The sequence below is a fragment of the Syngnathus scovelli genome, chromosome 21, assembly GCF_024217435.2.
Source record: "Syngnathus scovelli strain Florida chromosome 21, RoL_Ssco_1.2, whole genome shotgun sequence".
Classification (NCBI taxonomy): Eukaryota; Metazoa; Chordata; class Actinopteri; order Syngnathiformes; family Syngnathidae; genus Syngnathus; species Syngnathus scovelli.
The window spans coordinates 2,758,230-2,782,458 of NC_090867.1; the positions used below are offsets into that span (position 1 = coordinate 2,758,230).

A 24,229-nucleotide genomic window follows, 5' to 3' on the forward strand; every position below is an offset into this window, starting at 1 on the left:
GATTCCTGTCTATTCGAGACTAGATCTGACCTTGACTCATACATGCTGTGCCCATGTTACAGGATTAAGATGCTATGTCCATGTTACAGGATTAATACACATCTCTCACACCCATAACGCATAACTGCATAACGTCCTGTACTTTTGCGCTATATTCTGACTGTCTGCTGTATGCACACTTGCTCTATTTTTGCTCCTCTTATTTTTTTTTTAATTTATGTTTGTTATTTATTATTTATTCATCGCTCGTATTTGTTTATTGTTTGTGCCTTCTTGTTTTTCCTTTTTGTGCTGTTTACTTGTATGTATATATGTCTTGTTACCGCGGGATAGTGGGAAACTTAATTTCGATCTCTTTGTGTGTCTTGACGTGAAGAAATTGACAATAAAGCAGACTTTGACTTTGATATTCAGAGCTTTCTCCTTAAGAGAAAAAACAGAGCAAATTTCACGACCAGTCCAGTAAAATAAAATACAGTAATCATGTGCCATATGTTTAAAGTAAAGTCCATCATCAAAGACTCCTATCATCTCAACCACAGACTGTTTACTCTTTTTCCTTCCTCGGAAGCAATACCGGACTCTTCGGGTCAAGATGAGTAGACCGAGGAAAAGCTTTTTCCCCTCTGTCGTCATCGCCCTGAACTCCGCAGCGCAACACCCCTGTCATCCCCCTGAACTCTTATCATTCCGAACCCTGCAGCACAACAACCCCACCACAACAACACCTGTATTACCTGCATATACTGTCCATATCTGCATATAATTGCTGCATTCCTATCCTATGTATTTATTCATCACTCTTACTCCGCTTGTACATATCTGGTTATACTGACACTATGTTGTATATTTATAACCCAATATTTATAATTAGCATTCTAGTACCGCCTGCAAATATTTGTTCTACTGCACCTTATTGTAAATACTTAGCTAGTCATATCCGTACTCGTCCCTTGTGTATATTATCCCGCATAGTATAACTCACCTCATAATTACCTGATTGCACTGTACCTACTGCTCAGTATTTTACTATTTTACTTTTTACTCTGCACTTTACTTTTACTTTTTGCACTTCTGGTTGGATGTCAAAGTTCTTGTCACTGCATTTTATTAGTGCTGTACATCCATCCATCCATCCATTTTCTGAACCGCTTAGTCCCCACGGGGGTCGCGGGCATGCTGGAGCCTATCCCAGCCGTCATCGGGCAGTAGGCGGGGGACACCCTGAACTGGTTGCCAGCCAATCGCAGGGCACACAGAGACAGACAACCAATCGCACTCACACTCACACCTAGGGACAATTTGGAGTGATCAATCGGCCTACCAAGCATGTTTTTGGAATGTGGGAGGAAACCGGAGTGCCCGGAGAAAACCCACGCGGGCCCGGGGAGAACATGCAAACTCCACACAGGGAGGGCCGGAGGTGGAATCGAACCCGCACCCTCCTAACTGTGAGGCGGACGTGCTACCCAGTGCGCCACCGAGCCGCCCTTAGTGCTGTACATTGGCAATAAATTTTAATCTGATCTAATCTAATTTGGTACGAACCTTTTGCGGTCTTTGTCATTTTTTCCTTCCTCTTGCGGGCAGCCTCTGTTCCGTGTGTTTGCAAATTGCACGTAGCATTCTCTGTGGTAACCTGCATTAGCTTTCACATCTGGAATCGGGCTTATAACTTTTAAGTTGCATGTTTTAACAGCAAATTGTTCTACTGCACTCTCTGGGACATCTAAATTAGCCCACTACAATGTACAATTAATAAATTTGACCCGACTTGTCTCTGAAAATTAAAGGGAAATGTGCTTTTGGCAGTTTGCAAACATATTTTATTAAGGCTGCGTTAGACCTATATATAATCACATCAATATAATCTCCAGTAGTGGCTGTGCTTGTATGATCACATGATGAGTGTTGAAGGAAATGTGCAGGCAACTGCACGAAGTTGTTTTCTTGTAAGAGTTGTGCAAACAGGATGTATCATTGGTTAAGCGAGACCGGGACAGACGAGCAGCTGGCGAGAACATCTCGATATAGGTGAGAAACGAGAATAACACGCCTGTCCTTGTGGTCGAGCTTCACGAGAAAGACCCAAACACGAGAACAGATGCACTCAGCAACGACATCCCATGGGGAGGAGATGGCCATCGACCAATCATCACACAATGTTTTACATGTTTGAATATTCATATTGTGTTCCTTTATAACTGGGCAACCCGGAAGAATGTGTCGTCTCTTGATGGTCACAAGAACACACGAGTTTTAGTGTGAGAGACCCGGGACTCAGGCGCCTGTATTAGCTTGCTTTGTCAGGAATAAACAATTGGTAAATTCGATCTGATTGATCTACCGGTCTTCTCTTTGACAGAACGAACTCGCAAAACTGTTAGGTGCACCAGTGTGTGGTTTAGGTTAAAGCAACTCGTGTTAAGTGTTGATAGCAATTTGGAGTCAGATTGTTGGATTTTCCCCACAATTTAGGAAGCGCGTTATCTGTGCCTCACGGCAAAAGCCATTGCCAATCACCTGTTATCCAATTTACTCACTGCGTGCTCGTTTGATTTCTTCAGATTTAAGAAAATGCTAAGACACTGAAGCAGAAATTAGACTTACACAGGTTGGTTGAGTTCAATCACAATTCTTGTTAAGAAAGCTCTGTTTTCGGGAAAGTACAATACAGCGCTGGGCCCTTCAAGAGCAGAAAGTCTGGTTCCGTGGGGTTGGGTGCTGATTATGGGCGATTCGATGTGTGGGGGCTGTTGTTTTCCTTTCCGTCTTTCAGCCTTGACGATCTCCCTCTGGCACCTGCTGGTTTTATCTCCAAGTGACCTTCCTGTAAACATTCTCCTCCATTCTTGCACATACACTGTCACACCTCATCCATTCATCATTCTTTCAATTTTGTCATTTTGTACGGAATTATGTGAGCTTTTGGTTGTGACATCATCAATTTATTAATGTTCCCTGACTATGCAAAGTTTGTACTCACCACTTACCATGTTTTTGTTTGTTTGTTCTTTTGATACTCCATGTACTTGCTTATGTCATCATATTTTTAGTTTAATCATGCTTTCAACCATATCTTTTCTTTGTTAGGCAAAATATTTCCCTCTGTCCAGAACGTTCAGTTGTAATCGAAAACTGGCGTCTATAGCATTAGTCAAAACAAAAGATACAATCAAGTACTAAACATTTTTAGACGACTTTGGCAGTGTCCGTGATTTAGAAAATCATCAGGCATGCATTAAACAGTTCCTTAAGGGTCATTAAGCTATTCAGGCAATATATCAAAAAACATTTATTTCAAAGTGCTCAGAAATATATATATCAGATCATAAAGTTATAAAAACCTTTCTCATTACCACTTATCAAAAATGTCTAGTCATGTCTTCTTTATTGATTTTGTGTGTAGGTATAATTATATGCTTAAAATGTTGAATTATGTTAGCTTTTGGTTGTGACATCATCAATTTATTAATGTTCCCTGACTATGCAAAGTTTGTACTCACCACTTACCATGTTTTTGTTTGTTTGTTCTTTTGATACTCCATGTACTTGCTTATGTCATCATATTTTTAGTTTAATCATGCTTTCAACCATATCTTTTCTTTGTTAGGCAAAATATTTCCCTCTGTCCAGAACGTTCAGTTGTAATCGAAAACTGGCGTCTATAGCATTAGTCAAAACAAAAGATACAATCAAGTACTAAACATTTTTAGACGACTTTGGCAGTGTCCGTGATTTAGAAAATCATCAGGCATGCATTAAACAGTTCCTTAAGGGTCATTAAGCTATTCAGGCAATATATCAAAAAACATTTATTTCAAAGTGCTCAGAAATATATATATCAGATCATAAAGTTATAAAAACCTTTCTCATTACCACTTATCAAAAATGTCTAGTCATGTCTTCTTTATTGATTTTGTGTGTAGGTATAATTATATGCTTAAAATGTTTCTTTTATTGATTTAATATGTGAATATACTTGTCTGCTTATTTACTTTATTCAATGAGGTTTGAGCATATCTGTTTTTGTAGCTAGGCAGGACTTTTTGTATTTCGACCCCATTCCTTCACTCCCTCTGTTGACCTCAGTTTAACTGAGGTCACCAAAACCATTGATACCACCAGGGTCCCTCTGTTGGCACCCCACGTCCCTCTGTGGAGCCGCTTCAAGTCCCTCAGGCTTTGGCTCTATTTCATGATGTTGTCTCCCATTCACTTCATTTCTGCCGAGCTGCTTCTTCTCCTCCGTCTAGCATGTTGAAGACTTAAAAACCATCAAATCTGAAAACACTTAAAATCTCACAATTCCCCCTTTTGTTTTTGTTTTGTTTTTTTCCCTCCCCCTTTTGACACATTCTAAAAAATGTGTCACTATGGTTAAAAAGTAAAAATAACAATGCCCATAGTAACATACCCATCGCCAGCTGGACTTCGGTGTACCTCCAGATGCCATCCTGGCCTGGAATCACCAATTCTCAGTCCCTGAAACTCGACTAGCAGCATCTCACATGGCTGTATGAACAAAAGCCATCACCCTCCTGTAACTGTGCATGCAGCTCTCCGCACAATAAACATTCATAATACCAAAAAATGAAATTTAAATTCATAATGATAAACAAAAAATAATCCACACCCGGGCGCATGTCAAACGTATGAAATTGAAAACTGGAACCTGCCGAGCCTGTCCTGAAAATGATCACATTTACAAACTCATTATGAAAAGTAAGGTGTTAGTTGTTAATGCATGTTCACAGATATGACACAAAATTCTCCAAGACTGCAGTTGACAACCTGCAAAGTAAACACGAGTTTAACAAATAAAGCACAATCTGCTCCCTGGGTTGCTGTTAGAGGCTGCAATACAATTAGGTAAAACATCAAAACAAAGCAAGTCATCACAAATTCCGTCACATACATTTCGTCACACTGTCAGGTAAGTCCAGAGTTGTTGTCATACACTGTCTTGGCTCAGAGTCTTGATTGTCAATGCTGGTATAGTCACGTCTGGTCATAATCTTGAAATGGGCCTTCTCCATTGAAGTCTTTTGTTGTCAATGGTGCCCCAGAGTAATCCTAAACCCATATTTAGTCCAAAATTAGCCCTGATCAATCTTGCTTTTTCAAATCTGTAGTATCTTTGTATTTTTCAGGTGAGAGGAATGTTATCCTCTGCTGTGATCACATCACCCCAACTTTAAATCACTTTAACCATTCACAATACACAAACACCACACCACAAGCACAGACTTGACATTCATACACCATTACAGACAAACGGTCATCCCACAACACACACACAAAAACATACAATATTAAATTGTAAAAGGAACCCTCCCTACGCAAAATTTTCTCCTCAATTAAAATTTCCCTTTTATTATTTTAAATCCAAAATTAATATCTAATTGTCTGGTCTCCTGTCCTCACATCGTTTGCCAATATGCATAATGCTGGAACATGATTTAACTCCCCATTTAGTTTGCTCATATCTCACACTTAGACTATTTGACACTTTGTGTTGAGCTGTAACTTCAATATTTTCACCTTCCCATATTTCTTCCACTAAACAGTTCCATTTTGCTTTCAGTTTAAATTCATCCCTCCAAATAACTACCTCTGGCAAAGAACCAAAAATGTATAGAGCACTCCCTTTTACTGTTCCCTTGTTCCTTCATTCATCTCCTCACAAGCATTACTGACCCTCCTAAAAAAATAATGATACTAAAAATAATGTTTAAAAACAATATACACAGCTTCCTCCTGCCACTTACACTATCACCTTGAAGATTATTGTTCTCATTTTTGTTGATGCCAATTCTTAGAATTAAAAAGAAATGCTTACTCTTGATAATGGAGTCATGCTATATCACAAGTTTTGAAAACCTTCTTCCACATTCCCCCTTTGTACCTATCAAAACCAATTAGAAATATTTTTGCTGTCATGATCATCATTGTGGCCCTCACACTTATTGTTCCTGTATTTTAAATTGGCAATTTTTGTACATTTGAAGCCCTTTGAGACTTGCTTGTGGGCTATATAAATAAACTTGACTTGCCTTGACTTTATTATTCAACTTCTTCTGCCTTTTATTTATTTATTTATTTATTTATTTATTTATTTATTTGTTTATTTATTTATTTTTTTTATTTATTTTTTTTAGCTTAACCACTTCCACGTAACTCATCTGATTCACTTCATTCCACTCCCAACACACTCCACATACCCATGCCAAATATTCTAAACATTCACGGTCCCCGAGAAATTCACAAACCTGAAGGAATGAGGTAGAAATACAAAAAGTCCTGCCTCGCTACAAAAACAGATATGCTCAAACCTCATTGAATAAAGTACATAAGCAGACAAGTATATTCACACATTAAATAAATAAAAGAAACATTTGAAGCATATAATTATACCTACACACCAAATCAATAAAGAAGACATAACTAGACATTTTTGATAAGTGGTGATGAGAAAGGTTTTTATAACTTTATGATCTGATATATATATTTCTGAGGACTTTGAAATAACAAATGACTTTTGATATATTGCCTAAATAGCTTAATGACCCTTAAGGAACTGTGGAATGCATGCCTGATGTTTTTTCTCTGAATCATGGACACGGCCAGAGTCGTCTTGACCGTTCAGTACTTGATTGTATCTTATGTTTTGACTAATGCTAGACGCCAGTTTTTGATTACTACTGAACGCTCTGCACAGAGGGAAATAGTTTGTCTAACAAAGAAAAGATACGGTTGAATGCGGTACGACAGTGTATGTCCAAGATTGGAGAAGAATGTTCACAGGAAGGTCACGTGGAGATAAAACCAGTGGGTGCCAGAAGGAGCCACCCGAGAACTCGGCCAAAGATGATCGCCAAGGCCGAGAGACGGGATGGAAGACAACAGCACCCTCCACACACACACACACACCAACAGCCCCCCACCAACACACCGAATCGCCCATAACCAGCACCACTCCCATGGAAGCAGACTCTCCTTCGAACTTGCCCCACCCCGAAGACTCATCGCCCATCAATCCCAGCCCACAATGTGCTACTGAATATAAAACTGATCTAACAACCTTGGACTTTGCCTTTTCTGAATGGAGACTTTCCGCTCTTGAAGGGCCCAGCGCTGTATTGTACTTTCCTGAAAACAGAGCTTTTTGAACAATAATTGTGATTGAACTCAACCAATCTGTCTAAGTCTAATTTCTGCTTCAGTGTCTTTGCATTTTCCTAAATCTGAAGAAATCAAACGAGCACGCAGTGAGTAAATTGGATAACAGGTGATTGGCAAAGGCTTTTGCCGTGAGGCACAGATAACGCGCTCCCTAAATTGTGGACAGAATCCAACAAACCCCAAGCCAATATTTCACCATCCATTCTTCATGGCACATCCAATATCCCTCATCCTCTTCCACACAATTCCTCCAAGATCAATAACTAGAATCCGCAGCCTAACAAAATGGAATTATTATAGTAGGCTCTTTACATGAATGGCACGCATGCATGCAGCACCCCATCTTCAATCTTTCCCATTGTAAATACCTACTAAACAAACAAACAAACAAACAAACAAATATAAATAAATAAATAAATAAATAAATAAATAAATAAATAAATAAATAAATAAATAAATACGCCACCTAGTAACGTTACAAGCACTAACGTTAATATCACGTTAACGTTAGCCATCGAGGTTAATTGCAAGCAAGCTCAGTAACGTCAGTATGGCTGAATACAGTTTGCGAAATACAAGAGGAAATATGCCAGGGTTCAACAATCTTCGTAAAATTTAATGAAAACACTACACAAGTCGGATCATAGTCTTGAAAGTTTTATTAGAATTGTATTTACTTTCTTCCGATGCAATGCAGACAGCATGCAGTTCCATCTTGTTTACATTGGGGGAGGGTCCTTAATCCCCGTATGCGAATGTTTATCAGCTAGAGGTGTCCAACGATATGAATGAGACCATTTTTATTACAATGTAGGATTGTGAAAAAGGATGACCAAAAATTAGCTCCCAACAAATTGTTTTGGACTTAATATGATAACTAGATATCACACACAAAGAATCGTGTACTCCCTCGATGCAGATCAATCAAGTTTACTTTAATCGCCTTCGGCCCGCCATCTATAAGGATAACTGATTATTTCTCCTTGTTATATACTTTCAACGGGCCGAGAGAACAGCTGAGTTTATTGTTTTGGTTTTTTTATACTTAATTTAACAGTGGCATAGCACGCAAACAGGAGACGGGCGGCGAGGAGAGCGTGGTTTAACGGGTGAATGGTCAGAGCAGGCGGCTGGCAAGACAAGGCGGGACAACAAGCTAAACAAGTCAGCAATGGGAGTCAGATGGTAGGGCGCAGTGAGCTTTTAGATAGTATCACGGGAGAGACTGACAAGGGAGGGCTCCGCTGGCAGCGTTAAAATAGCCGAATAAACAAGCCAGAGACAGGTGTGCTGATTGTTGGGGTGGGGCAGTGAGGGTGTGACAGGCGGGGTTAAAGGAATGATTGGCAGATCGGCGTGACCGTGACGCTGACAAGAGTTCATCCATCGTCCGCTAGTGATGTGCATTCCAGTTATTTTAGGTGAACTGAATCTTTAGAATCAGTTCACTCAAAAGATTCGTTCAAACGAATCGTTCAATGAATCCCTCCCCCGAATATAAAAACAAGGAATAAAACACCAGACAAGTTATAACTTAAATGTTTATTAAAATTAAATAAATAAATAATAATAATTAAAGTACGTCTCAAACCAGCAATCTAATGTGAAACTGCAGTCGATATATTGGATAACAATATTTAGGCATATATACGTATGCATACATGTTATTTAAAACCTACTATAAGTAAATCGTAAATCTACATTCTGGCTTCCATAGTTCACGCCAGGAGACGCAACATATTCACTAACTGATCCATTGATGCACAAGAAGGCATTTCACTCATTGACTCGTTCGCGAACGGGAAAGCCAGGATTCGTTCCCGCACTGATCCGTTCTCGCGGTGAACTGGAAATGCGAATCACTCAGTGAGTGATTCACTCAATGAGTGATTTGTTCACTCACAGATTCGTTCGTTGGTGAACGGGAAAATACATCATTTTCTTCTTCGTTTTGTTTTACGTTAAGGTAGCACCAGCTTCAATGGGCATTACTGACACCTACTGGTTGAAGTTATATATGAAAGGAAAAAAAGAACGAATCTCTCGTTCACTGAAAAGATTCGTTCTTTTTAACGAATTGCTCACTCACTCGTAGTATAAAGCCCTTTCGCACCAGTAAAGCTGCCGTTTTTTCCTTTTCTTTTCCTGCTCTTATTGAAGAAACCTTTCGTGACGTTTGGAGGACATCGTGTGAATTAAGCTAGCTAAAGCTAGTTAGCCGCAACGTTCAACAGTTTCACAAAACATCTCTTAGCGCCTGCTGGTCGTTTACATCATCATTTGTAAGTATTTGAACTTAATATTACACCTAAACGAGCTTTAAGAAGTGAAGGAATTGATAATAAAGCAGACTTTGACTTTTTGACTTTAAAAGTTGGCCTATGGCTCGAAAGTAATCTCGCATTAGCGCCACAATCACATTCAGTTAGCGTGTTTGTTTACTGCTCGCCGTGTTGACGTTACATGTCAGCCAAAACGTTTTATTGGTGTTGCTTTAAATATCATTCTTGTTACCATCCTAAACTCCTCATTTAGTCACAACAATAATTGACTTTGTTGTCTCCGAGCGCGGATGTTCGAACTCCTCTTTTTTGCGTGGAATAAAGAGCCAGTTACCAAACACGACGTGCCTGATTCATTGAAACGCTACAATATCATAGCTATTCTCATATACAGTAAAAAAAAAACAAAAAACACTCTTTAGCCGCCCAATAATTGTAACGAGTCTCTGTCATCTGATTAAAATTATGTTTTGAGTCTGTTGGTTGTCCCAAAAGGTGCACCCCAGCCAGCATTCCCGTCTCGGAACCTTCTGGCTCATTATGACTCACAAGTATTGACCTTCCTTCCTTTCTTTCTAAACGTAGACTGAATCTGTGAGCCGTGCAGAGGTGTCGTCGTCAACATGGTGAGATGGGCGGGCGTCACGCTCCAGCCAAGTGTGGATATTTTCCAACACTACAAACTCTCTTATGTTGTCTTGTAGGGAGAACGAAAAGGAACAAACAAGTACTACCCGACGAACTTTAATCCGGGTGAACAAGATGTTGTTGTTTTTATTAACTCTGTTTTTTTTGTTTGTTGCATCGATTGGACATTTGTTTGTTTCTCTTTTCCAGCACGGCTCTCTCAATGGCTACTACAAAACATACGCCCTGCGGGAGCGGGCCAGGAAGCTATCCCAAGGCATCCTCATCATCAGGTTTGTCCATACCCAAAGGCATCATAAATGCTCTTCATATGGTCACCTCGCATTGTTCCTAAAAGGCATTATCCGTGACTCTGAAGCCTCCGTTTGATTCAACGACCACCCACATTTAGCACATCGTAGTCTAAGTTATAGATTTTTTTTTCTTTCTGTTTGCAGGTTTGAAATGCTGTACAACATTTGGTGTGACGGCTGCAAGAACCACATCGGCATGGGTACGTATGCGCTATACCTTTTTTTTTTCACGATCTGGCCCCGTCCGTCCTCACGGTGGATTGTCCTTCAGGCGTCCGGTACAATGCGGAGAAGAAGAAAGTGGGCAACTACTGTACGACGCCCATCTACAGGTGAGTGCAAAGGGGCGCAACGCTAATGAAATAAATGTAATCATGAAGCTTAACCCTAATTGAAATCCCTCCCTGACAGGTTCCGTATGAAGTGCCACCTGTGCGTCAACTACATCGAGATACAGACGGACCCGGCCGCCTGCGACTACGTCATCGTCAGCGGCACCAGGAGGAAGGAGGAGCGATGGGACATGGCCGAAAACGAGCAGATACTCACTACTGGTACTTGAGTGGCACTTTTTGCAAGCATTTCACACGCTTGTCGAGAGGGAGAGAATACGGGTGTGACAAGGAACGGAAGATGGGAGGGGAGGAATGAAGGAGGCGACAGAGGGAACTCATCCCTCCTGTGTCATTATTATTATTAATTAATCATTATTAAGGTGCAATGTTGCGAGTTTTGATTCACAGCATTTTTCATTTTCATACATTTTTGAAATACCCCAAAAAAAGTGCCAGTTTTTATGCATTCTGTCATTAGTATTCCAGGTATATATTTTTTAAAGTCAATTTGGTTAAAGTCCTCAAAATAGAAAAATATCTAGACCCAGAAACTTACAACCCCCTGGAAAAAAAACAATGCTCTTTTTCTGAAAATTGTCAGTCTTGTTTTATATTTTTGCCCTAAACGAGAAAAATTCTTTGTGTAAGATGCTTAATTTTGCAAGAAATAGAATGTTCTCGATAATATGAAACATTTTCTTGCAAAAAATTTTCGTTTCCTTTTTTTCTTAAAAGATTACGTATTGTCTCTTTTATAATTAAATAAAGTGGTTAGTTAAGACTTCTATAAAAAAAAAGACCCCTTTTAGCAAAATTGCAACTTTTCTTTCCACAGCTTTATTGTACCAACACTTTTTTTTATTTTTATTGTCAACACTGTCATTTGACTTTTTCTGTGTTTCCTTTTCAAGGAGGCACCATGTCATTCCCTCTCCCCAAACCTCAGACCCCCCAGCTTCCTCACTACGCTCCGAGCCATCGACTGTCAGCAGTGAGCCGTCCGAGCGGTGCGCTTCAATGGTGATCATGGGATTTATAACGCAGTTTGTTCTTGCTCACCGCCTTGGTGTCACATGGTTCTATTTCTCATGATTCCATCAGTGGATGGCCAGTATCTGCTCTCCTGCGGCGGCGACAAGTCTCTCAAGCTGTGGAGCGGCAGCCGAGGGACGCTGTTCAAGACCTACAGGGGCCACGGGTTTGAGGTGCTGGATGCCGACAGGTGAGTCACCGTCAGCCAATGAATGTGCTCATTAATATTCATTGTTAACACACGTCGATTAAAAATCCTCAAAAAGCCGTCGTGAGCAAATGCAGCTGAACTGCCCTCGGTTGTTCTCATCTGGTTTGTGCGCGCAGCTCGTTCGACAACAGCAACATTTGCTCGTGCAGTTCCGACAAGACGGTGATCCTTTGGGACGTGGCCACGGGTCAGGTGGCTCGCAAATTTCGATGGTACGCCGCGGTACGTCTCCGCCTCGCCTCCCTCTTCTTCTTCCCCTCTCCTTTGACCTTTGCTTTTGCTCTTTCACAGCGCAGAAAATCAATTGCGTGCAGTTCAACGAGGAGGCCACCGTCATCTTGTCGGGGAGGCATACGAAAACGAAATCCCCCCGGTTGCGCCGCAGGTACACGGGACACACCATGAAGGGATACAAGCTGGAATGCTGCCTGTCCTGCAAAGACACTCATGTGCTAAGCTGCTCCGAGGACGGACACGTCTACTTCTGGGACCTAGTGGAGGTCAATGGCAAAACCATTGCTCGTAGCGAGCGCATGTACGCGACCGGGTTAACGCTAGCCAGTGGCCATGCTTCCGAAAAGCGCTCAAATGCAAAAAGTAAACACCTCCTCGTTAGCCAGTGCGCAGTTTTAGAAACTCGCAAGCATAGCACTCGAACGGACTTGAATTCTCAGTTCCCATTGTGGTCTCTGCGCGCATCAGGGTTGGCTGTCATTGAAGCTTCCTGTGGGCAAGGCGGTGGTCAAGTTGTTCTTCCATCCAACGCAGCCGCGTCTCCTCACCGCCAGCGAAGGCTGCGTCCAAGTGTGGGCGGCCTAGCCGGAAGATCCCGACGCAAACGACGACGGCGCCGCGATATAGCGCCTGCATACGTGTGGACTTTTTCCCTTTTGCTCCAACAAACCACGTTGAGCCACCGCGACAGATTTGTACGAATGGCATCATATTAAAGTCAAAGTCAACGTCTGCTTTATTGTCAATTTCTTCACATGCCAAGACACACAAAGATCAAAATTACGTTCCCACTATCCCACGGTGACAAGACATAGTACACAAGATACATACAGGTAAACAACAAAAAATAAAAACAAGAAGGCACAAACAATGAATAAATAAGACTGATGAATAAATAACATAATAAATAAGAGGAGCAAAAATGGAGCAAGTGTGCATACAGCAGACAGAATATAGTGCAAAAGTACAGGACGCTACGCAGAAGGGGGGAGAGAGTTCAGGATCCTAACAGCCTGGAGTAAGAAGCTGTTGGTGAGTCTGGTGGTGCGGGAGGGCAGGCTCCTGCACCTCTTCCCAGAGGGCAGAAGATCAAACAAAGAGTGAGCGGGGTAACTCACATCACTCACAATCGTGGTTGCCTTGCGGTTAAGATGGGAGGTGTAAATGTCCTTCAGGGAGGGGAGTGAAGCACCAATAATCTTACCAGCCATGTTCACTATGCGCTGCAGGGCCTTCATGTTGTATTCAGTGGAGCTACCACCCCAAACAGCGATACAACTGGAGAGGACGCTCTCAATGGTGCCACGGTAGAATGTAGTCATGACCGCAGGAGAAGCACTTGCTCGCCTGAGTTTCCGCAGGAAGTACAGGCGGCGCTGAGCTTTCTTCGCCAGTGATGCGGTGTTGGTGGACCAGGAGAGGTCCTCACTGATGTGCACCCCCAGGAATCTGGTGCAGCTCACTCTCTCCACCACAGCACCATCGATGGTAAGTGGCAGGTGTTGGGTGTGACCCTTCCGGAAGTCAACAACAATCTCCTTGGTCTTGCTGACGTTCAGCAGGAGGTTGTTGTCCCTGCACCACGTGGCCACAAGGTCGACTTCCGACCTGTACTGAGTCTCGTAGCAGAAGATCAAGGGAGACTTGATCTGATTGGACGCTCGTGGACCATGTGGCACATTTCATCCAATGACAAATATGAATTTTGTTTTGCCTTCCATACACCACTTCCCACCGACTCCCCTTTTGTTCATAGCGTTCCAAAGAACCCTCTGTTGGCCCATCAATTGAAAAGCTGATACTGTTGCCAAGAATTGCCATTCGGTGGCCATGAGAAACACGCTAAGCGTCTGTTAGGTCTAAATACGATTAGACATTAAATCACTCGCTGGAATGAAGAGGAGAAGACAACCAGAACAGGTTTACTCGCGAGGAGAACGATAGAGAAAGCAATCTCAGTTACAACCTCCATCAGTTCTGAGTCCTTACTCCACGTGCCCCTCTTTTTAATGTTATGGTTGCCCTGGTTACAGAGGCGTTGCTACACTAAGGGAGGGGAGATTGTGTCTGTAGCAACGCTGATTAGCAAAAGAATGTAGTGTGGTGTGAATTAGCACTTCATTGTTGGCTCGTGACCCCCCGCAGAGGCCGTTCCCAGCCGTCTTCCCTCACAGTTGGCTGACTTGTCCTCGACTATGATCAGATACCTTGAAGCACGTTGATTGCCGCTTTGCTGTGGAACAAATGCAACTAAACCTTTGCTAACTTTATCTACTTGGTAAATTAACACACAATAATAAGTAACTTGTCCTAAACACTTCAACACACATTAAGCAAACGTGAGGTAACTGGTATGCAGTTCCTTAAACAAACATTGAGTAAATATGGGATAACTTTTATGCAACTACTTCTAACTGTATGTAACCCTTAACAAAGAAAAACAGGTCTGATAAACTACAATCTATGAACCAAACCTACATCTAAATGAAAAGGAATGAAGTTCCTGTGAATCAAACAAAGAACATGTTACCTATGCAAATAAGCCCTGCTCATTGTTAGTGAAGGCCTCTTACGGGAACAAAAAACACACAGACACCATAAGGACAGGAAGGATACAAATGGCTGACAGGGATCAAAAGACATCCCTACCACATAAAAGGAAGAACCTAGATAAAAGGAAAGATAAACCCGTAAAGGCGAGGCCTCCAGGTCTGGCAGGCCAAAGCTTCACTTAAAATTATTCCAACATTTCCTCCTGTTTATCACATATTTGCTCAATTTTTACATCACCAAAAACAACCACTTCACTCGATTTATAGTTGTCGGATCACAGGTATGAGCACAAATATGTTTATACTAAAAAGGATAAATGTTGCATCATCATCATTCGGAAACACACAGATCTGGGAAAAAGTCTGTAAACTCAAGTGCAAAAATTTCATCTTCATCGTTATCATCAACATGCTGGCGTTCAGACATTAGGCATACCCGGGCCATCTTGTCTTCCATGGGCGATATTGCTGTAGTGATGAGACGATTAAACAGAGCACGCAGACATGGAATACAACAACATCCACACAAGGTGAGTATAGCAGTAAATACTGCAACTTATATTATAATTGAGGACACAAGGGCTTTATACTTCCCAAAGGCATGCATCCAGTTGTCCCACATTGATGTGTCCACACCAGAGTTCTCTTTCATCCTCGTGTTGAGGGATCGCAGGCCTGCAATGGCCTTTGTCAGGCTCCCATCAGGGGCGGTGTTGTTGGGGATAAAGGTACAGCACTGTTCTCCGAACATTGCACAGACCCCTCCTTTCTCAGACAACAACATATCAAGAGCAATGCGATTCTGGAAGGCCATTAAGGAAGTCGTGGCTAGCTGTTCATGCACTGCCTCAAGCCCCGCTTGTGTCCAATTGCCCAATTTTTGCACGTTGTAATGGATGTAATTTATCCTGTCTACGTTTTTGTTTATCGTACACCACCAACAAATGGAAGACTCCCATCCTGCTGCAATTTGGTCAACTAATTTATATTCGCTAGGAACCCCTCGGGGTACTCCAATTGCATCTATGTAAGTTGGATCATGGTCGCCTTTCCAATTTAGAGATCTTTCGGTTCTACCGACTTTGACCCATTCCACCGGCATCACCCTTTGCTCCTCTTTCACAAGATTTACGGCAGTCACTGGATATATGGCTGTGGGCAGAATTAACGTGACTAAAGCACAACTACCCGTACGGTTTCTTGGCAGACGATCAAAAATTCTATTATCTCCGCACCACCACCATATATCGCTACATGACACAGGAACAAAGGATACATCGGTTTCAATTTTTTCACTGCACCAGTCAGCTGACAGATTTCCCAGCTTTTTTTCCAGATCCGGTCATGTAAATACACGTAAAATTACCTTTTGCTACATTTCTCGAAAACAATGGTTTCCTTTTCTGAACAGACGTCATAGGGAACACTTCATCCCACATTTTACACTCTGGGCTAGGATTTGTAGTAGCCATAACAGATTTCACACAATCTTTGGACAATGGCGACAGGACAACATACAGCAATGGTCGGGGACCCATACAAACAACACATTCTGTTTTTGCTGCTTGTGCAGCTTGTTCTGCCAATAACAACCAATTGTTACTTTTACCAGTCACACCCGTAGTAGCTTGAAACCAATCATCCACATTCATTTTTGACAGATTTACTGCCACTACAGAAGGTACCTGTGGTAAAACAATTTGAGTGTCATCTTTCTGAACAGGTAAACTTTGATGGATTAATTGTTGTGATTGTTTCTCCTCGATCAACTTTATCTTTATCAGCCCCAAGGGGTCTTCACCACGTACATCTACGCCTAACACCAGATAAAAATCATTGATCGATGAGACCCCTGCACAACCTGGCAATTGCAAAGCAGGAGCGAAAGCTCCCACTGTTCGAAATGAGTATGGGTTACTTTTGAGATTTGATATAGTCAGTAAAATTGGATTGTACTGGCCATCTTTCACTGGCTGTATTTGCGCCCTAGCCAAAGTAATTTCCTTCCGTAACATCCTCTCCCATGCCCTAGTGTAAGCGGAAACATACCCCTTAGGCCCAGTGTTCCACAGCACATTTTCCCACTTACACCATGGCACTGCATCTACAGCATTCGTTGTCAAAGTACACATGTAAATATCATGCTTTTTCCATGGCAGCCCAGATTTACCGCAATAGATTACACTGCAAAGGTCGAATTGATAAGTTACCGTTGTCCCTTTCTGGTGCAATAATTCCGCACTACTGCCAGAAGTTCTCACACACCTGTCTGTAATGTGTCCCACGGGCACAGTTTTTGGCTCGATAACATGTCCAATTTGTCGTTTAGCCCAATACAATGCAGTACTATTTTCAAAGACAGTGTGGTTAAGTTGCTCACCCATCTCTACCTCACTCATCATGGCTGGCCGTGCTCCCACTGGTTCCTGCGAATATCATATTGCCAAGAATAACACAATGGCAACCCAGGTGGCTACCAGGCATGCAACAGCCTCATTGATCCACCTCCTTGGCATTGGTATTTCACTGACAGATAAGGCCACCTTAATCAGACTTTTGCTCACCGTTTTGATCGGACGTTACCTCAAAGGAAATGACTCTCTTGCAATGTGTTAGGTGTATCCAAGTTGACCTCTCAGCTATTTTGAGTGCTGTTGGAGTGGTCAACAATACTTGGTACGGCCCTTCCCACTTGGGAGAATGCCAGTGTTTCTTTTTGATGCTCTTAATGAGAACCCAATCCCCTGGTTCCACTAATTCCAAATCCTGTTGAGGGACAGAAACATCCTCATTAGTGTTTTTTTTTTTTTTTTTGCTTCTCAAACATTTTTCTCATGTAATCTGCCAGATTGGAATCATCATCAGTTTCCCATTCATTTTGGAAATATGGTAATCTATATTGTCGCCCAAACAGTTTTTCATATGGGGTTAAACCCGCAGTACTTGTAATGTTAATATACAGTTTTACCAAATCTAGACATTTTGTCCATGGTCTTCCAGTTTCTTCCATGCACTTTCTTAAACGTTTTTTTTATTGTTCCATTCATCCTCTCAATCAGACCTGCTGACTCAGGTCTGTAAGAACAATGATTTTTTAATTTCTTTGTGGAACATTGTACTGATTTTCTTTATCACTTGATTCACAAAGTGTGTCCCATTATCACTATAAATCCTCTCTGGAATCCCATATCTTGGTATTATTTCTTTACATAACGTTTTTGCCACTGTTAAAGCATCCAGCGTTTTGGTTGGAGCCAATTCGATCCATTTTGAGAACACATCTATTATGACCAGGCAGTATTTTTTCCCATCATCTCGATTTAATTCACTATAATCCATATGTATTGCTTGAAATGGATATTGTGGTTGGGGAAATTTCCCTCGCCTTGGTCTAAGATTACCCTGTGGATTGTGTTTAGCACATATCAAACAGGCTCTGCAATAAATGTTTGAATATGAATTAAATCCGTATGTTGTATACGTCCGGCTGACCTGCCCTACCATCCCCCCTGTTGACACATGCGTCGCGCCATGTGTCAATATTGCTGCCCATTTGAATAGATTTTTTTGGCAAGATAGGTCCGTCTTCTGGTCAGTTATAGATGTCATTCACCATTTTTTCCCCTTTTCTAATCCAAAATTGAATTTCATTCTTTGGGCTTTGTTGTTGCATATCTTTTAAAATTGTGTCAGTGATTTGGTCTGCATCTTGTGTGTAAAAAAGTGTTGGTGTTTTTTCTGCAGCAGCCTTTGCGGCCTTATCTGCAAACTCGTTTCCTCTTGACACCTCATCAGCCTTGTGTGTGTGTGTGCATACAGCTACTTTTTGAGGCATTTGAACTGCCTGTAAAAGGTCTTCTAGTAACTTGCCATGGGTCACTTTCTTGCCCGTAGAGGTCACCATTCCTCTATTTTTCCAATATTGTGCAAACACATGAACAGTAGAAAACGCGTATTGACTGTCTGTGTAAATTGTTGCCACTTTATCTTTCATTAGCTTACATGCTTCAGTTAAGGCGACCAATTCGGCAGCTTGCGCAGAATAATTCGACGGTAAAGCTTCTGCTTTCAACATTTTATCTTTTGTTACAACCACGTACCCAGTTAACGTTTTTCCCAGTTCACTTTTCCTTGACGATCCGTCTACATACAGGATTTCCCCCTTTGTTAAAGGTGTGTCCCGTAAATCTGTTCGACACTTTGCTGTTTTTTCGGCCAATTCTTGACAATCATGTTTTTCACCATCCTCCTCACTTGGGATCAATGTGGCTGGATTTAATATTGTGCACCTCTCCAAGGTCAAATGGGGTTGTGACAGCAATGTTGCCATACATGAGAAATGTCTTGCTGATGATAAGAATGTCATGTTAGTCTGTAAAAGCAGGCCTGAAGGTACTTTAAGAGTTAATGGGTGAAACAGCACAATTCCTACACTCGCTTCCACTGCCATAGATGCCGCAATTACTGCCCTTACGCAGTGTGGCAGCACACATGCTACACTGTCTAATTTGGTTGAGAAAAATGCTATCGGCTGATACTTATCTCCTGATTTCTGCATCAACAGTGATGTCATAAAATGTCCTTTACAGTCTACAGTCTGGATGAAAGGTTTAGCATAATTTGGTAATGCTAAGGTTGTGCTCGACACTAATGCTTGTTTTATCACACAAAATGCCTCTTCTGCCTCTTTTGATCATATGATTGGTGATGACATTTTCATATCTTTCTCATACATTAATCTCTGCAATGGTGCTGTAATTTCTGCATAATTTGGTACCCAACATCTACAGTAGTTTGTTAACCCCAGGAATGACATCATTTGCTTCTTTGTTGTTGGTTTTGGTGCTAGCAGTATGGCAATTTTTCTGTCTGAAACAATTGGTCTTCCTCCTGTACTTAAGTTATGTCCTAAATATTTTACCTCTGACCTACATAACTGCAACTTGCTTTTGTTCACTTTGTGCCCCTGTTTTGCCAAATGACCGAGTAATTCTATGGTATCTCGTTTGCTACTGTCCTCATCGGGTGAGGCTAACAACACATCATCTACATACACCAAAAGTTGGCTTCCTCCCGTAGGTTGAAACGTGGACATGCTTGCATTCATGGCTTGCGAATAAATAGTAGGACTTTCGCAATACCCCTGAGGTAATCTGGTGTACGTGTATCTCTGTCCCTCATATGTAAATGCAAACCAAAATTGACTTCCTTCATCAATTGGTACAGAAAAGAATGCATTGCTAATGTCCACTACGGTGAAATACTTAGCATCAGGTCTTAATGAATTTAGCAGCGTATGTGGGTCTGGTACACATGGTGCTCTTTGAATGACAGTGTTGTTTACTGCCTGCAAATCTTGCACCATCCTCCACCCTGTGGAAGGTGGTGCCTTCTTCACAGGAAAAATTGGAGTGTTGCAGGGTGAATCATCACATTTCACTATCACCCCTGCTTGGATTAAATCGCTTATTACTGGTTTTATGCCTTCCAATGCATCTTTTTTCAATGGGTATTGTCTAACGCACGGCCTATATTCTGTTCTTGATCTAACTATTACTGGCAAAACTCCTTTTATTAATCCAACATCAGTTGGTCCTTGGAACCACAACTGAAAAGGAACTTCTGCCAACAATTCCTCTTCTTCTTGCGTTAGAAGTATAGATCACATGTCTTCATCGGATATCATGTGGACTTTCCCTTTAACGTGGGTTGTCCAATTCAACGCTTTACGTGTCATTCCAGTGCTCTCACTTCTCCATGTGTTTACTGATGTTGCGACCCAATCAGTGGCATTATCCCCCTCTTCTACGAACTCCCCTAGATCTTTCCATTCCATATGTTTGCCCCGGAATAATGATACATGCAATGGATAATTCATCCTATTTATTTTTTGATCTATCCCTTCTGGTATCTTTATTGTTGCTGCTGCCACACTCTCAGTATCTGAGTACAGATATGTTATTGTGGCTCCAACTGGTGACAGCTTCATAAGAGTGTCATAGTACAATTTGTTAGGCCCCGGAAAGTTTTTGTACCAGGTGGTGACATGCAAATCATTAGATTGCATTTTTTCTTCCGGTTTTGTCAGAGACATTTCTCCTTCATGAAGTAGTGCTTCCGCAACTTTCGTTGGGTGTATGTTTGGTATGCCCAAAGCATAATAATAGAATGGTTGTCCTGTACCTTGGAGAACCATTGCATTGCTGTTCAGCAATTCATCCCTTCTCTTCACCACCAATCTCCCATTTGAATCAGTTATCAATGCCAATGTCAGTTGCGTCAAGCCATCTCTTCCCAATAAGTTCATTGGACAGTTGGGATATAGCAGAACCGGTAGGTTAGATGCCCTCCCTCAGGGTCTCTTATCCAAACTGGCTCAGACATTGTGACATGGGTCATTAGCCCATTTGCAGCTTTGACCCCCACCTTTTTCCCTGACTCGCGTGCGCCTGGTATTTGCTCCCTACAGGCTTTTTTACATGCTCCTGAGTCGCATAAGAAAGTGATTGCCTTCCCATTCACCAGCAATCTGATCTGCGGCCCCTTTGTGTCTAGAGAAAATATCTCCTGTATATTTAGGCTAATCTCCATTTCATATTGGCAGTCAGGTTCCCATTTTGTTACATGGGGACCTGGTTTATTTTGATCCTAGTCTAGTCATAACTGTTTTTGTACATTTGTGCAGTCACGTGCCATGTGACCTTTTTCTCCGCAACTCCAGCATTCTATCTGGCAGGGTTGTCCAAATCCTCTGCCTCTGCCTCTGCTTCTGCCTCTAAAGCCTCCTCTGTTAGTGGCTCCTCGCCCCCTCTGACCTTTCCACCCTCTGCCTGTATCTTGATAGAAAGTGTCACTGTCCTCATCTACCAAAAAAATGTCTTTTGTCGCTTTCACTTGTTTCTGTTTTTCTTTGACTACTTTTTCTGCATGGAGGGCGTGATTTATGTATTCCTCCAAAGTTCCGGTGTTCATGCCTATATAATGTTTGATCACCCAGCCTTGTATTGCTGGCCTGGACCCTGCGTGGATGGCATTTTTTAATTGCTGTTGATAAGCACCTTGAGGCGCATTATCTTCCACCAGCCCACTATGTGTTTTAAACACTTTTGTCATGCGCACTCGATACTCGTCAAAGGCTTCATTATCATTTTGCTTTGTTCTCCCTATTTCTGTATAATTTGCCCTCATTTCCTTTGACCAGTCCATTTCTAGCGGGCTTTTCTGCCTAGTGGCTCTGTCCGTCAACCCATAAGGAGGAGGTAATTCCTCAATTTTGTATGTGTCATGTATTTGCGGATACAACTTCGCTATGATCTTTAGTTTCGGATTTGTAGCCTGCGTTTTCTCCTCCCGCTCTTGTAGTGTATCCCGGATATTATCTTTGCTATGCCAGTTCCCCATTTTAATCAATTTGGTCCCAACTGCAAAACCATAGGGGTTTCTAAAGTCGGGTGTTTCCAGTGGGTTAATGAAAAGATCCTGTTGTGATTCTCACTTCTACCAGCGTTCTGGTGGAGAATCCTTGCCTATTGTGTCCACAGAACCACGTTATGTGTTCCCCACTGCTTTAATATGGAATACTGTATCTAGTGATACGTATTCCCATTCACACTCTCAATCACTCAGTATTACGGAATTTTCGGCATCACGCGGACTCCGCTGACCTTTTTAGACGGATTTCTTCGTCGGACACCTCTGTCCTTTTATTTAACCGGTTTGTTACATCTGCATTGTGTAACTTTTATTTAAACAGACCTCTCCGTTTTGGTACCTTTAGAACGGACCTTTCCGTTCTGTCCTAGGACTTTTATAGGGCACGACGAGCCCTCGGCCGCTCATTTCTTTTATAAAAAAACAAACAAACTCACCCTCTGGTTCTCTTCACCTCTGCACCTCGGACTGCCTTCAACCTTTAGATCCCAGCTGACGAGCAGCCAGCCAACCCTTAAAAAGGATTCTAGGACCCCACCTCAGGAGGTCCTGCCACGCGCGGTCTTTCTGGATCTCCGCTGCCGCCAGCTGGAATCCTCAGGTGTATTGGCATCCGGCTCGAAGGACCAATTAAATGTTAGGTCTAAATAAAATTAGACATTAAATCACTCGCTGGAATGAAGAGGAGAAGACAACCAGAACAGGTTTACTCGCAAGGAGGATGATAGAGAAAGCAATCTCAGTTACAACCTCCAACAGTTCTGAGTCCTTACTCCACGTGCCCCTCTTTTTAATGTTATGGTTGCCCTGGTTACAGAGGCGTTGCTACACTAAGGGAGGGGAGATTGTGTCTGTAGCAACGCTGATTAGCAAAAGAATGTAGTGTGGTGTGAATTAGCACTTCATTGTTGGCTCGTGACCCCCCGCAGAGGCCGTTCCCAGCCGTCTTCCCTCACAGTTGGCTGACTCGTCCTCGACTGTGATCAAATACCTTGAAGCACGTTGATTGCCGCTTTGCTGTGGAACAAATGCAACTAAACCTTTGCTAACTTTATCTACTTGGTAAATTAACACACAATAATAATAAGTAACTTGTCCTAAACACTTCAACACACATTAAGCAAACGTGAGGTAACTGGTATGCAGTTCCTTAAACAAACATTGAGTAAATATGGGATAACTTTTATGCAACTACTTCTAACTGTATGTAACCCTTAACAAAGAAAAACAGGTCTGATGAACTACAATCTATGAACCAAACCTACATCTAAATGAAAAGGAATGAAGTTCCTCTGAATCAAACAAAGAACATGTCACCTATGCAAATAAGCAATGCTCATTGTTAGTGAAGGCCTCTTACAGGAACAAAAAACACACAGACAACATAAGGACAGGAAGGATGCAAATGGCTGACAGGGATCAAAAGACATCCCTATCACATAAAAGCAAGAACCTAGATAAAAGGAAAGATAAACCCGTAAAGGCGAGGCCTCCAGGTCTGGCAGGCCAAAGCTTCACTTAAAATTATTCCAACAGCGTCCAACATGCCAATGCCTTCGATGCACAAGTGAGTGGAGCCTGCACTCTTCCATAAGTGGGTGAAAAATGAGTCATACTACAATCAATGTGTTTTTAATGTCATTTTGGTAGAGTTATTCACTTCTATGATATGACGTACTATACCTAGGACCACACAATGATTTCATGTTGGAAATACCTTTATTTGGAACTTCCCCGCCCCATATTGAAGCGTTTTCCTTTCAACTGGCGTCGTCATCCAGGCGCACAAACTCGGACTCAATTTCAATGAGTGCTAATATGGTGAAGATGAATTGAATTGAAAACTTGAATAAAACTTAACTTGTAGCCTATAAAATGATGGCCCCACAATGGAGCGGCTCTCGGGGAAAAGTCCCGACTCTCCCGATTAGCCAGCACGCCATTGGTAGGGGCCGGTCAGTGAACACTCTAGTGCATCCTTGTAGAATAGTCAAATATATTTGGAGGATTTATCAACTTTCAGAAG

The 24,229-nt window shown here is 41.9% G+C and overlaps 1 protein-coding gene across 1 annotated transcript; it reads left to right on the forward strand.

Moving 5' to 3' along the window:
- Positions 1-9,095: 9,095 nt before the first annotated feature.
- Positions 9,096-12,953, forward strand: LOC125991005 (uncharacterized). The gene is given in 12 exon segments (XM_068649494.1): positions 9,096-9,467; positions 10,053-10,093; positions 10,172-10,220; positions 10,305-10,387; positions 10,553-10,608; positions 10,680-10,740; positions 10,820-10,962; positions 11,655-11,709; positions 11,711-11,763; positions 11,845-11,965; positions 12,103-12,208; positions 12,278-12,953. Coding segments are annotated over 8 exon segments (702 nt in total). The 5' UTR covers positions 9,096-9,467; positions 10,053-10,093; positions 10,172-10,220; positions 10,305-10,387; positions 10,553-10,559; the 3' UTR covers positions 12,392-12,953.
- Positions 12,954-24,229: the final 11,276 nt, after the last annotated feature.